Genomic DNA, 12,915 nt, shown 5'->3' with positions numbered 1-12,915 from the left:
GGTGTCACTTCATTCCCTCCCAGTGGCCATGGAATCTGTGGGGGTCCAGCCTGCTTCACTGTGACGGGGGTGACCTGCGTCTTCTCTACACCTTTGTCAGTCTTGCTGGAGGTTTATCAATTTTATCCAATTGTTCCGAGAACCAGCATTTTGTTTCATTAATTCTCTTCAGTGTTTTCCTATTATGATTATATTTTCTGTTCTTATCTTTTATTATTTCCTTCCTTCTGCTTGCTTTGGGTTTATTTTGCTGTTCTTTTTCTAATTTCTTGAGCTTTTAATTTGAAACTTTTCCTCTTTTCTAATTTAGGGATTCACTGGTATAAATTTCCCATTCAACCCTGCTTAAGCTATATCCTATATATTTTGATATGTGGTTTCCATTCTTTCAAATTTGTTAAGGTTAGTTTTAGGGCCCAGGATATAGACTATCTTGGTCCCACAGGTGCTTTAAAAATATATGCATTTTGCTATTGTTGGAGTATCCTTTATATGTCAGTTAGATCCTGCTGGTTGGTTGTATCATTTAGACCCTTTATATCCTCGACAACCTTCTGTCTAGTACTTCTATCAGTTGCTGAGAAAAGGGGATATTGAGGTCCCCAAACTATTATTTTAGGTTTGTGTGTTTCTTTCTGCCCCATCAGTTTTGGCTTCACATGTTTTAGGCCTCTCTTCTTCGGTGCATACACATTTAGGATTACTATGCCTTCCTGGTAGACTGATCCTTTTATCATCATATAACACCCTTCTTTGTGTCTAGTAATTTCCTTTGCTCTGAAGTACTTTATCTGATATTAATGACCACGCCTATGTTTTTCTGGATCGATGTTTACATGACACATTTTTTTTTTTTCTTTTTTTTTTTTGCGGTACGCGGGCCTCTCACCGTTGTGGCCTCTCCCGTTGCGGAGCACAGGCTCCGGACGCACAGGCTCAGTGGCCATGGCTCACAGGCCCAGCCTCTCTGCGGCATGTGGGATATTCCCGAACCGGGGCACGAACCCGTGTCCCCATCATCGGCAGGCGGACTCTCAACCACTGCGCCACCAGGGAAGCCCGACACATCTTTTTTTCACCCTTTTACTTTCCATCTATGTCACCGTATTTGAATTTTCTTATAGACAGCAGAGGTGTGTGTGTGTGTGTGTTTGTGTGGCAACCTCGGCCTTTTCACTGGTATATTTAGACCATTTACCTTTAAGGTGATTACTGACAGTTAGAGCTTAAGTCTTCCATCTTGTTACATGTTTTCTGTTTGTCCCCTCTGTTGCTCCTCCATTTCTCTTTTCTTGTCTTCCTGTCAGTTAAACATTTCATCAGATTCCATGTTGATTTATTAATAGTGTGTCTGAGTCACTGCTTCACCTAACTTTCTCAGTGGCTGCACTGAGCATTACAATACACACATGTTATGTACAACCTGCTGCTGCTGACGCTCTACCGCTCAGGGTCAAGTCTGCAAGCCTCACTTCCACTTAGGTTCCTCCAGCCTCTCCACTTTTTAAAGTCTACTTTGAGCATTTTTTGCACATGCATTTGCCTCACATCATACGATGTTATATTTTTTGTTTCAACAATCAAATATGATTTTAAAAATTCATGTGAAGAAGGATAATCTGTTGTATTTATCTGCATTTTTATTTCTCCTTTGTTCTTTCTTTCTTGTTCATATTCCCAAATTATTTCTTTTATCATTTCCTTCTGTTTGAATAACTTACTTTGCCATTCCTTACGGGTACACTGGGCAGCCACAAATTCTCTTAGCTCTCTGTAATCCGAGAACGTCTTCATTTCCTCTTTGTTCCTGAAGGATAGTTTTGCTGGGTGTAGAATTCATGGTTAACAGAGTTTTTCTTTCAGGACTCAGGAAATACGCCACTTCCTCTGGCCTCCGTGATTTTAGATGAGATTCCACCGTCGATAAAATCGGCATCACCGCGTACATAACGCTGGTTTTCTCTGACGGCTTTCCAGTTTTGTCTTCAGTTTCCAGAAGTTTCATGATTGTGAGTCTAAGTGTGGCTTTACCTCTGGGAGTTGCTCAGCATCTGGATTCAAAGCCTTTACCGCACTATCGTGCCCACTTGGTTCCTCCAAGGCACTGGGGCTCCTGCTGACCCTGCGGGGTTGCCTGCGGAGCAGGAAGTGCTTCCCCAGGCTGTGCTCCCCCGCCAGCCACTTGTTGGGGAGGGGTCCCCCTGCCACTGTCAGGCATCTCTTGCCTACAGGACCCAAGGAGCACTGCCCCAGCCACTTGTGGGCAGGACATCTCCTGCCGGCCAGCAGCTCACCAATGATCTGGGTGGGAGCCAGGACCCTCTGGTCCACAGGACAAAGTGTTCTTCCCAGGCCAGTGCTCCCTGGCTGCCCCCAGCCCTGCTGTGGCAGGATCCCCCTGGTGTGCCGTCGAGCCATTTGGGGTCTCGGGGGAAGGAGGGAGTCTCTGGCCCCAGGGATGAGGAACACTTGTTGGGGAGGCATGCCAGGGGCTCTCACCTGACCCCCAGTGTGGCTGGGAGGGGCTCTGTCTCAATCTGGAGGACTCTGAGCCGACCTGCGAAGCCATCTGCCACCAGGCTGGGGCCAAAGACACTGGCCCTGTTTGCCTTCTGTCACCGGGAGGGGGCTGTGAGCACGTGGGCCACCGCGCTGTTCCTCCATCCCAGGGTCCCTTGCCAGCTCTCCCTCTCCCTTCCTTTCAGAGACCTGTGGTGCCTCTCAACTTATTCCAGGGTTCCCAGCTGTGCTTGGTGGGGAGAGCAGGGAGAGGGGAGCCCAGACGTCTTCCCTCTGGAAGTCCCTCTCTGTGGGGCGGTATCTGTCTGATAGATGGCTGGGTTCATTTATTTCTGCTTGTATTAATTTTTAACACCATCTCTGTCGATTTACTTTTCAAATAAGCAAAACATTAACACGGTTCAAAAGTCAAACTATTTATAAAGAACATACTCAGAGATGTCCCACACCCTCCCTGTCTTGCCAGCCCACTCCCACTCCCAGCTGTAGGTAAAAATCTCGTTAGTTTCTGGTTTATCCTTCTTGAGGTTCATTTTGAAAACTAAGGAGATTCGTACACTTCTGTCTTTTCTTCTCATTTCAATACAGGCATGATTTTGGCCTCAGAACCTCAGTCAGCAGTTAATCATTCAGAGCCCAGCAACTTAAAAAGTCTTCGGAATCTCTGTGCTTCCCTTTCAAACCCCCTTCAGATGCCTCTCTGATTCCACGTAAACCCCCTCCGTCCTTTCTGCTCAGCTCCTCCAGCTGTTGAGTCATTTGTCTACTTTCCCTCTTCACATCTTACTGATCCACTTTCCTCCAGACTTTCCTCATAGTTCTCATTCTTTCTTCCCTCATTAACACATCTGAGAGGCGATCTCAAAGAAACAAGGCGCTGCCTTGATGGGAGTTTGCAGTGAGATGATTTCTGCCAAGCGAATCCTGTTCCGCAGGAAGCCCCTCCCCTTGGGCGCCCTGGGGAAGGGGAGTCACAGGAGAGTATCAAGAGCAGCCTGGACAGAGCCGCCTGTGTGCTCAAGGTCACGTGCTCAGGGCAGAGGGGTGTTGTCGGCAACGCTGTTGATGAAACGGAACGTTGGCGACCGCACGTCATCTGGCGGGGGCCCCGCTGCCTCACAGAGCCCCACAGTCCCGGCAGGTCAGCTCAGCGGCTTCTCACCAAACTCACGCTTCACACCAACTCTCCCCCAAGCACCTACTGCTGCTTCGTATCGCTAGAGCTCCCCAGGCCCCTCCCAAGCGCCCCAGCCACAAGGTCAGCAACGCCGCTCCTGGCTCCAGGGGTTACCGGAAACCTGATGGGAAGGGGTTCCACTCAGGACCACTGGCAGCGCCCTCCGATCGGCTTCTCAGCCAGATGACACGTGTTCCTGGGCGTCGACAGGGAAGTGGGCCGTGGGAGCAGGTGCCCCAGGGACGCCCGGGGCAGGTGTCCGCAGGTACCGCTGTTCTAGGCAAAGCTGCCAGCTGGTAACCAACAACCAGGTGCCGCAACGTCGTCTGTTTGTTTCAGTGACGCCTGGCGTTCTCGACAGAGGCCATGAGCACGTCCACAACACTTGCCAAGTGTGACCCTCTGAACAAGAGATGGGACGGCCTGTGTTCCTCCTGGGACGATGGCAGGAACCCGGCTCCACGGGGTCCACACGGACAGCCCTCGCGGAGACAGTGATGGGCCGGAATCTTTACGTCCCAAAGCATTTCAAGTAAGACATGAAGTCCTTTCTTGAGCCATTTAACTCGGGTAAATAACCTAACCTCCCTCTGCTTGAGTTTAGAGGCTGGTATTGTGAGACCCTAAGAGCGCCAAGACCCCTCCAAACTGACTCTGGTGTATTTCAGAAGGCACCAGGTAAGAGGCCACCAAGAGCCCCAGAATCTTTACATTCCACACCCTTCCCACATGATCCCCGGGTTCCGAGTGCCCGGGATGGCCCCGGCCTGGCTGCCCTGCAGTGGGAGCTGCGCCTGCCCAGCCCCACGTCCTCCGTGTCTGGCGATGGGCCCGAGTTGCCGCTGACGGAGGTGGGAAGGCCTTCGCTCTGCAGGGACCTGCGGGCTGGCTTCGGGTGGGTAGGCACACAGGCCACAGCCCCAGGACCTGTGCTGGGCGTGTGTCCACAGAGGACCCTTCCCTCCCCTGCTTTCTCTGCTCTGGATTTGCAGGTTTGCTGCTGCATGTGTAAGAATCACCTCCCGACCTGGAGCTCAGGCTGGGGCAAGAGGCCGACCCCCATCAGAGGCTGGGGACGCTGAGCTGGGCCAGCAGATGGTGGAGTGGAGTCTGAAGGGCGTGCAGGGCCCGACCAGGTGACGTTCAGGGCCGGGTGAGGAAGCACGGTGCAGACACGCCAACGAGAAATCTGGACGGGACAGAGGGACGGTCACTAAGGCCTGGAGACCATCAGGGACGATGCCCTCGTGTGGGTGACAGATGACAGAGACGTGGATGCAGAGGAGGGGAAGTGTGGGGATGGATGGAGTGTAGGAAACACACAGACAGGGAGAGGAAAGAGCCCGGAAGACCTCGGCTTTCCCAGTTGGGGGGCGAGCTCACAGGAAGACGGTCCACGTGGAGACGTTAAGCCCTGCACACAGAGCCGCTGCGGTGGCCTCGCGTGGCCCTCACACCCGCCACCGCCTCGCGTGCCTGGCCATCCTATGCGCTCGGCCACTGCACCGTCCCTGCCACTCAGCTCTGCGACCGCTTCCCCCTGACTCAGTGACCACGCTCCTTCCTAAGGCTCCCCCCAGCTCGACTGCACTGTGACCGCCATCACTGACCCTGACGGAAGGACGACGTGCAGGCAGACCCTCTACTGTAGCAGGTGTAACACCAACCTGGGCACTTAGCGCCACAGGCTGCCTTGAGGGGACAGCTCCTTGGACAGTCACCTCCACGTGCAGGACGTGGCATCAGACTGTCCAGGAGGACGCAGTCTGGATGCAGAGTAGGCAGGGCCACGTGGCCATTTCCTTTCTGGAGCATATCTGCCTGCCCGTTAAAAAGATAAATGCAAGCATGAACAGGGCGCCCGGACCAGGGTTCTGGAGTCAGCCAGCCCCAGACGTACACCCCACGTCCACCACTTAGGAGGCCGTGGGGCCGCGTGCAAGCTGCACGTGGTCCCTGAGACGCAGCGGGAAGGGCCACGTCCACACACGGGGCCTGCAGGAGACAGACAAAGCCTTGGGAGGCGCCTGCCCCCCGGGCACAGGTAGCAGCTGTGCGCGGGCACTGAAAAGCCAGGGTGAGAGCAGTGCCAGCGGCCGGGGACCGACTGCAGCGGCCGGCCAGGACGCCAGACACCTCCACGGCAGGAGGACAGCTTCAGCGGTAAGGTCTCTAAAAACACTCTTCCGAGAGCTACAGTCACACCGATCCTCATATCTCCCGGGAAGGGCACAAAGGCGACCTCTGCCCTGTGCTCCCGACAGGGCACAGGGGCCATGGGACGGATGGCCAGGGCCGGGGAGTAGGGCCAGGAGGGCTGAGACCCCGGCGGGCTGAGCTGCTGGAAAACGCCGAGCACAAAGCCAGGGCTTTAGAATTTCATTAGGAGAGACGGGGACCAGGAGGACAGGCCCGCGCTGCTGAGGACGTGTGCAGTCAGCAGAGGGCGGAGAGAAAGAGCCCTGAACTCCCAGCCTCCACCCAGGGGACGGAAAAGAGTGAACCCAGCACGGATACCTGGGGTCGGCCGCAGGCAGCCTCGGCCTGCGAGATGAATTCCCGTCCCCACCCAGGCGAGTCCCGCTAGCTCTGAATTCCCTGACGGAGACTCCTGTTGCTCTGGCAACTCAGAATTCAGAGAAAATGGGAAGATACCAGACAAGACCATGTCCACTTTAGCAAAGGGAGAAAAGGTGGATTTGGGGAAACCTAAGGTTGCTGGCCAGTCACACCCCCGACGGGATTCTAACGTCTGAGTCTTAGAAACAGAAGCGCAGGCAACCAGGGTGGCCACAGATGGAACACAAGGCAGGCTGACCCACTTCTCCACTGCGGTCGTAAGTGCCGGGGACAGGGCCCAGGTCCTTCTAGGTCTAAGAGCACAGCACTCACCGCTGTACCAGTTGACTCTCAAACCACTGAGCTGCCTTAGGGCCACTTTCCTACACGTGAAAAGCATCGGATTGGATCAAGGGTCCTCCTGTCTCGCCTTATCGGAGGCAGTGGTCCCACGAGCCCAGGGATAAGCAGCCCATTCTTGCTAAGAAAGGCCAGGCCTCAGGGCATAGCTGTGCTCAGCTCCAGGGTCCCTGGGTGACAGCTTCCCAAGGCGGCCTGGCCAGGCGGCCCCCTGGGAGCACAGGCTGAACCACCATCCTTGGTACCCATCCTCCCCACGGTGGCCGCTCCACTGAGTGTGTGACAGGGTCGCCTTGGGCTGTAACTCAGTTCCCCAAAGCGTGAGGCTGGGCCCTCTTCCTGCAGCCCTGACCAGCAGCCACCTTGTCTTGTGAAGTGGACTTCCCTCTGTTTTCCTGGAGAGACTCAGGGACTCCAGGCGGGGCTGCTTCGTGCCGCACTGAGAAGGCTGCAGGCGTGGCAGGGTCACGGCACGGCCGCTCCTTAGGAAAAGCAAAGCCCAGGCAGAAAACCCAGAAGCCAGGAGAAGCACCACCTGCTCACAGGCAGGGGCTGGGACGGCGGGGACTGGGGGAACCTCTAGGGGAGGGAGCCTGGAATCCGAGGTCCTCCCTTTCTCCCTGCCCCACTCTTTGAAACTACACCCCAAAAGTGCCCTCTCCACTTGCAGCTGCTGAGTCTGGAAAAGTAAGACTCTACTGATGGAGCTGGCAGGCCCACGGGTCACAGGACGGTCTCAGGCGTCCCTCGTCTGGGGCCCTAGCCCTCAGCGTCCCCTCCCCTCCCACCCTGGACTGTGGGCTCCGTGTGGCAGGAAGCACCACTGCCCAGCGTTGAACACAGCCCAACTAACGCGGGATGACCGGGTGCGTCCTCCAGGCGCTCCGGGGGCTGCTTTACGCAAACAAGCACACATCCCCCAGACAGCTGGCAGCTCGGGTTTGAAATTCCCATTTCAAAGACGAGGAAACGGAGGCTCCGGAATTCAGACAACTTGCTCCAAGTCCCAGGCTGCTGTGCTGCTGAGGCGGAACCCGGGCTGAGCTCTGCTGGACCCCAGAGATGCCCGCCCCACCCGCCTGGCCCCGGGCCCAGCGAGGCCTGGAGAAGAGGCCATCCCTGGAGATGAGACTGCCTCAGACACACCCGCTGCTGCTGGAGCGCAGCCTGCATCCTGCAGGGGAGAGAACACGGAGAGGACGGCGGAGCTGGTGTCCAGCCACCCGCCGTCAGTGCACGCCGCCCCCTGCCTGCCGCCTGAACGGACATCACGCCAGCTTTGCTTCCTGGGCCAAGACCCTGGCAAGGCCGCTGTGAACGCGGCAGCTCACCTCTCTCCGCGGGAAAAGGAAAACCCTCCTCGCTCCAGCCTGGCGACCTGGGCACCGGGAACAGCTGCTCAGAAAGATCACGAGGCACAGGCGCCCAATCAAAAATGCTCCCCTCACTCAGGAATAACCGTCACGGGCACAGAAGGGTCACGAAGTCCCCGCCCCTGAACACTGGTCTGGACTCCGCGGGCTCTCCTGCCCGTCGACGCCGATCACACGGCTGGGTCCAGACGGCGTCCTCCGGGCAACGGGCCTCTGCGCCTCCCACCCCGACCTTCCCCACCCCGACTGGCTCCCAGCTGCTGAGGGGTCGAGGATGATCCAGCCGCTGTTCCAAGTCTGCCCCGAACAGCTTTCCACCATCAATTTCCAAGCGTAAAAGGAAACCAAAAAAAAAAAAGAAAAGAAAAAGGAGCTTGATGATTGGAAGGTGCAGAAGCTGAAAATGTCAAAGTCTGAGCATTCAAAAACGGAGGCAGAATTTATATAAAAATACAATAGCAACGGCAGCTGGAGAAGATTCTCCGTGGTCCCAGCAATTACAGGAGCAGATCTGTCCCCGGAGAAGGCCCACTGGGCCGGCCCAGCCTCTCTCCCCCTCTGCCCCACCTCCCTCCAGGGACCCAGCTCCTGTTTTGCAAAATGCTAGCGTTTAAGCATCTGCACACCTCTTCTGGAAGCTTTCAGTAATGCTCACAAGCACGCAGGCAAACCTCACTTAAAAGAAGGGGCCCATCTGCCTATGTGAGGAGTCTGGACCTGACCCAGGACGAGCGGGAGGGCGGTGGGAAAGAAGCAGAGCACGGGCCGTAAGGCGGAGAACCAGAGGAGAGTCACCCTCCGGGCTGCACGCCTCACACGCCTGGCGTCCCCCAGACACCAACGGGTGACCCCCTTCTGTCCCCACGGCAGGCTGCCATCAAGCCTGCAAGACACCCCCAACCTCAAAGCTCCAAACCGAGACAAGGGACCCCAGGACCCGCGGGGACAGCAGGCACTCGGTGGCTTGGCCACGGTCTCAGGCATAGGGAGAGCCAGTGTTAACCTGCCAACCATCGCCTCCCACGTTTTCAGGGTCTCTTTGAAAACTCCTTCATGATCAACAAACTAAGCCCCCCAAACAGGAAGCAAGTTACAAAGTCACCAAATGAATTTTCGTTGTTGCAGACTGGAAAAGGGCAGATGATGTGCCTCTGAAACGCGTTCGTTTCAAAGGCTCATCTTCAGAAAAGTTGAGACGGGCCCTCTGATCCCTGACCCCCAGGAGAAAATCAGTAACGGCGCTCGTGTATTGGTACTGCGATGGTCGCACTATCACTACCTCTTCCCAGCGCACGGGGTCAGTTTCCTGAGCCCGCCCGGAGCTCGGGGCCCGGCCGCCCTCCCGCCGGACCGCTCACCTGCTTCTCCAGGCGCCCGAGCTGCTCCTTGTATAAGGCGTCGCGGCGTCTCAGCTCCGCCTCTCGGCTCTCCAGCTCCCTGGCCTGCAAGGAGAGCAGAGTCCAGTCAGCCATTGGCGACCTACGAATGGAAGCCCACGCAGTGCCACGTCGCTACCGCCGTTAAGGGGGAACCCTGCAGCACTGACCAGGGCAAGCGTGTGCACACGCGCCCCACGGTCTCCAAAGGCAGGCAGGATGACTAGGGCCCCATCACAACGCAGAAACAGGGCGGCTTAGGTGACGGCCCCGAAGCTCAAAGCCACGAGCGGAGCTGGGGTGGAGCCTGGGCAGAGAAGGGCCTGGACGGAAGCTGTGCAGCCTCAAGGCGCGCAGGCCAGAAGCCCTGCGCCGTCCCCATAGCACACGCGCCGCCGACTCACTGCCTGAGCTCTGAGCGGCAGGCACGCCCAGATGTCCTCCTTCTGCTGAGCAGACCACCTGTCTCCAAGGGCCAGGGAGCTGAAAGGTGAGCAGCCTTGGAACCCAGAATCCTAGGCCTCGCGGGACAGCTGCCCCTCGGCCTCCTGACGGGAGCACACGGCCGAGGACCCCCACAAGGTCACAGAGGGCCAGCCCCCTCCCCGCCCTCAACCAGCCGGGGGTCCTTCAACAAGTCCCTGACCCCAAGCGCCAGCCCACGCATGTGTGACACGTAAACCTGGAATGACTCCCCCCACGGGCTGTGCACGGGTCAAAGGAAACCCCAACGGCAAAGCCAGGGTCACGGTAGGCCCACGCACAATGATGCTGCATCAGACGAAGCAGGAATTCACGTCCTCCTGACGCGGAGGCCCATGTCCCCGGAGCCCTTGGAACCTCCCTGAGTCAGGGCCCCTGGCCTGCCTCTGCCTGAGAAAAAGGAGGGCTGGTCTGGCGCAGGAGCTGTAGAAAGTGCGTGCAACGCAAACGCCCGGTGTTGGCGCCTGGACCAGAGGCCGTGCCGGTGACGCAGGTTTGGCGGACGGAGGTACCCACTCTGCAGAGCGGCCACCGTCCGGCCCTTGCCTGGCACACAGCAGACAGGTGGCCCTCAGGTCAGAGCCAGACGTTAGCGGGTGTTGCCACATGACACACACGCCTGTAAGGGGGCTGGGGCACTGGGGGTGAGGGGGAGCTCCTGTCCTCATGGAGCTTAGATCCCAGCAGAAGAGACATAAAAATAGGACAACTGCAGATGGACACGGGCTGGGGAACCACAGACGGACAGCTTGCAGGGTAGCGACCGTCGTTCTCCCTAAGACATTTCCCAGGCGGCCTTCTGGGGAAAAACACTGCATAAAGCACACTGTCTCCAACACAAAGGTAAAATGTCACCATTATGCATGCCCGCTCTCGGGTCACAGTCTTTGAAGGGGGAAGTGAAGGGAACTGTCAGATGAGCACGCTCGATGCACCTGCCCTGCTCCAAACACAAGGCAGATAACAAGATGCAAACGTCCAACAGAACAGACGGGCACAGAGGCAGGTAAGGCCAAAGCCACAGCCTTGGGCAGAGGCGGGCGTGGGGCCAGCTTCGCCCCCGGAGCCCAGGGCTCCCCCAGAATAAGAAGCCAACCTGAGAATCCTGAGGACCCCATGTCGGGCCGTGGTTCTCAATCTGTCAGAAGCTGGGTTCAGCCCAGAGGCCACAGCTCCAGCGCCATGAACCCCAGGCCACAGCTGGGTGGCGCGGGGACTGGCTGGCACTTGGGGCAGCTGTAGGCTGCCACGAAAATGCTCGGCAGGCAGACAAGGAAATAGGAGAGAAACAAAGCCAACAAGACCAAAACCAAAACTTGTGCTCAAAACAAGCCTGCAAACCAAATACGGCGAGGAAGCGTAAGCTTAGAAAGGCTGCCCGTCAAACCAGCAGCTGATGCGAATTCGCTCCAGACAAAATTCACACGATGGGACGTTATGACACGGCTTTTTAAAACTTTATTATGCAAAATTGTATTACTGTACTAAAATAATACTAAATAAACATGGATATTATAATATTATAATATATATTAAATAATGTGAAATAAATATAAACTTATAATAAAATTTTAAAAAACCCAGATAGCCATCACTAAGCTTCAAAATGATAAACTAAGGACTTCCCTGGCGGTCCAGCAGTTAAGAATCCGCCTTCTAATGCAGGGGACATGGGTTCGATCCCTGGTTGGGGAACTAAGGTCCCACGTGCCACAGGGCAACTAAGCCTGCACGCTGCAACTACTGAGCCTGTGCACCACAACTAGAGAGAGAAGTCCACACACCACAGTGAAAGATCCCACATGCCACAACGAAGATCCTGTAACACTGCAACTAAGACCCGATGTAGCCAAAAATAAAGTTAATTAATTAATTAACTTTAAAAAAAAGGAAATATTAAAAAATGATTAACGGGAATTCTGTTTCACCTACAGCGCCCACCCCTCCCTCCCCCCAGATTCCTTACAGCAGGTCATTTCATCTGCACGTACTTCAATATATTTCTCTAAAAGATAGAGACTTTTATTTTCCTAATCAGAACCAGTAGCATTGCATACCAAAAAAAATGAATTCCTTAACACCATCAAATATTCAGCCAGTGTTCAAATTTCCAATTGATAAAGGATTTTCAACACGTAAGTTTAAGGTGCTCAAAAAGATAAATGAACTTCTGATTTTAAAAGAAGCAATGAACCTGAAACAGGCAAGCCCCCAAGTAGGTAAATATTATAAATGTCGATTTCTTCAAGGAACAAGGAATCAAATGCATGAGACAAGCCCCAAGCTGAGGGCAGTCAGGGGGAAATTAGGAAATGGGGATGCAGTAGAGAGATTTGGCCCTGCAACGGGGACAAGGACGCACAGTAACAGAGGAGCCAGAAAACTCGAGGGCAGAGCACGGGCCGGAGTCCAACTGCCTTGTGGCTGCTTGGGGGACGGGGACGCACAGGGACGGCAGGGGGAGGAGGGAGAGGCCCGAGCGGAGGAGGCGGGGGCGGAGGAGAATGAGGGGAGGAGAGGACAGAACAGAAAAGACCAGGCAAGGTTGCGGGAATCAGTATAAGTAATCAGGGATCACAGCTTTTGAGATGGTCCCCCGGGATCCCACGTCCCCGGGCTCGGGCCCTGGAGTGACACCCAGATCCTGATGAGCAGCTATGACTGGAGCGAGAGGGGGCAGTTCCAGGGGCAAAGGTCGTGCTTTCGGTCTGGCGCCCACCCGCTTGTCCACACCCATGGAGCCAGCTTCCCTGGTGTTGTGGGCTGCCCTCCGGAGATGCCCCTGTGGCACGGAGCTGAGGGGCCTCAGCCCAATGGCCCGAGGGCCTTGGGACGGGACCGCAGCCATGAGAAGCCAGGGGCAGAGGCCCAGCCAAGCCCAGTCCCAGCCCCAAGGACCCGTGAGGTGTCCAGCGTGAGGTGTCCGCGGACACCGTGAGGTCATACGTGGTTACTGCTTTAAACCACTAGATGCGTAACTTGTTATTTAGCAACAGATAATGAATATAGACCACGAACCAAATAACCTCAGCCTTAAAGGAAAAAGATTACCACTTTGGGTAAAAGG

At 55.6% G+C, this 12,915-nt stretch overlaps 1 protein-coding gene across 2 annotated transcripts in view; it reads right to left on the bottom strand.

The window, feature by feature from the left end:
* The window catches only part of CHCHD6 (coiled-coil-helix-coiled-coil-helix domain containing 6), a 125,774-nt gene that overhangs the window by 35,367 nt on the left and 77,492 nt on the right, over window positions 1-12,915 (bottom strand). For both annotated transcript variants that reach the window (XM_060163852.1, XM_060163853.1), the window contains one exon: window positions 9,348-9,431. In XM_060163852.1, coding sequence (XP_060019835.1) covers window positions 9,348-9,431 — 84 coding nt within the window. The remainder of the gene's footprint in view (window positions 1-9,347; window positions 9,432-12,915) is intronic.

Source organism: Lagenorhynchus albirostris, chromosome 10 (assembly GCF_949774975.1).
Source record: "Lagenorhynchus albirostris chromosome 10, mLagAlb1.1, whole genome shotgun sequence".
Classification (NCBI taxonomy): Eukaryota; Metazoa; Chordata; class Mammalia; order Artiodactyla; family Delphinidae; genus Lagenorhynchus; species Lagenorhynchus albirostris.
The sequence above is the reverse complement of the archived record's forward strand: the minus strand, read 5'-3'. Positions and strand labels throughout refer to the sequence as shown.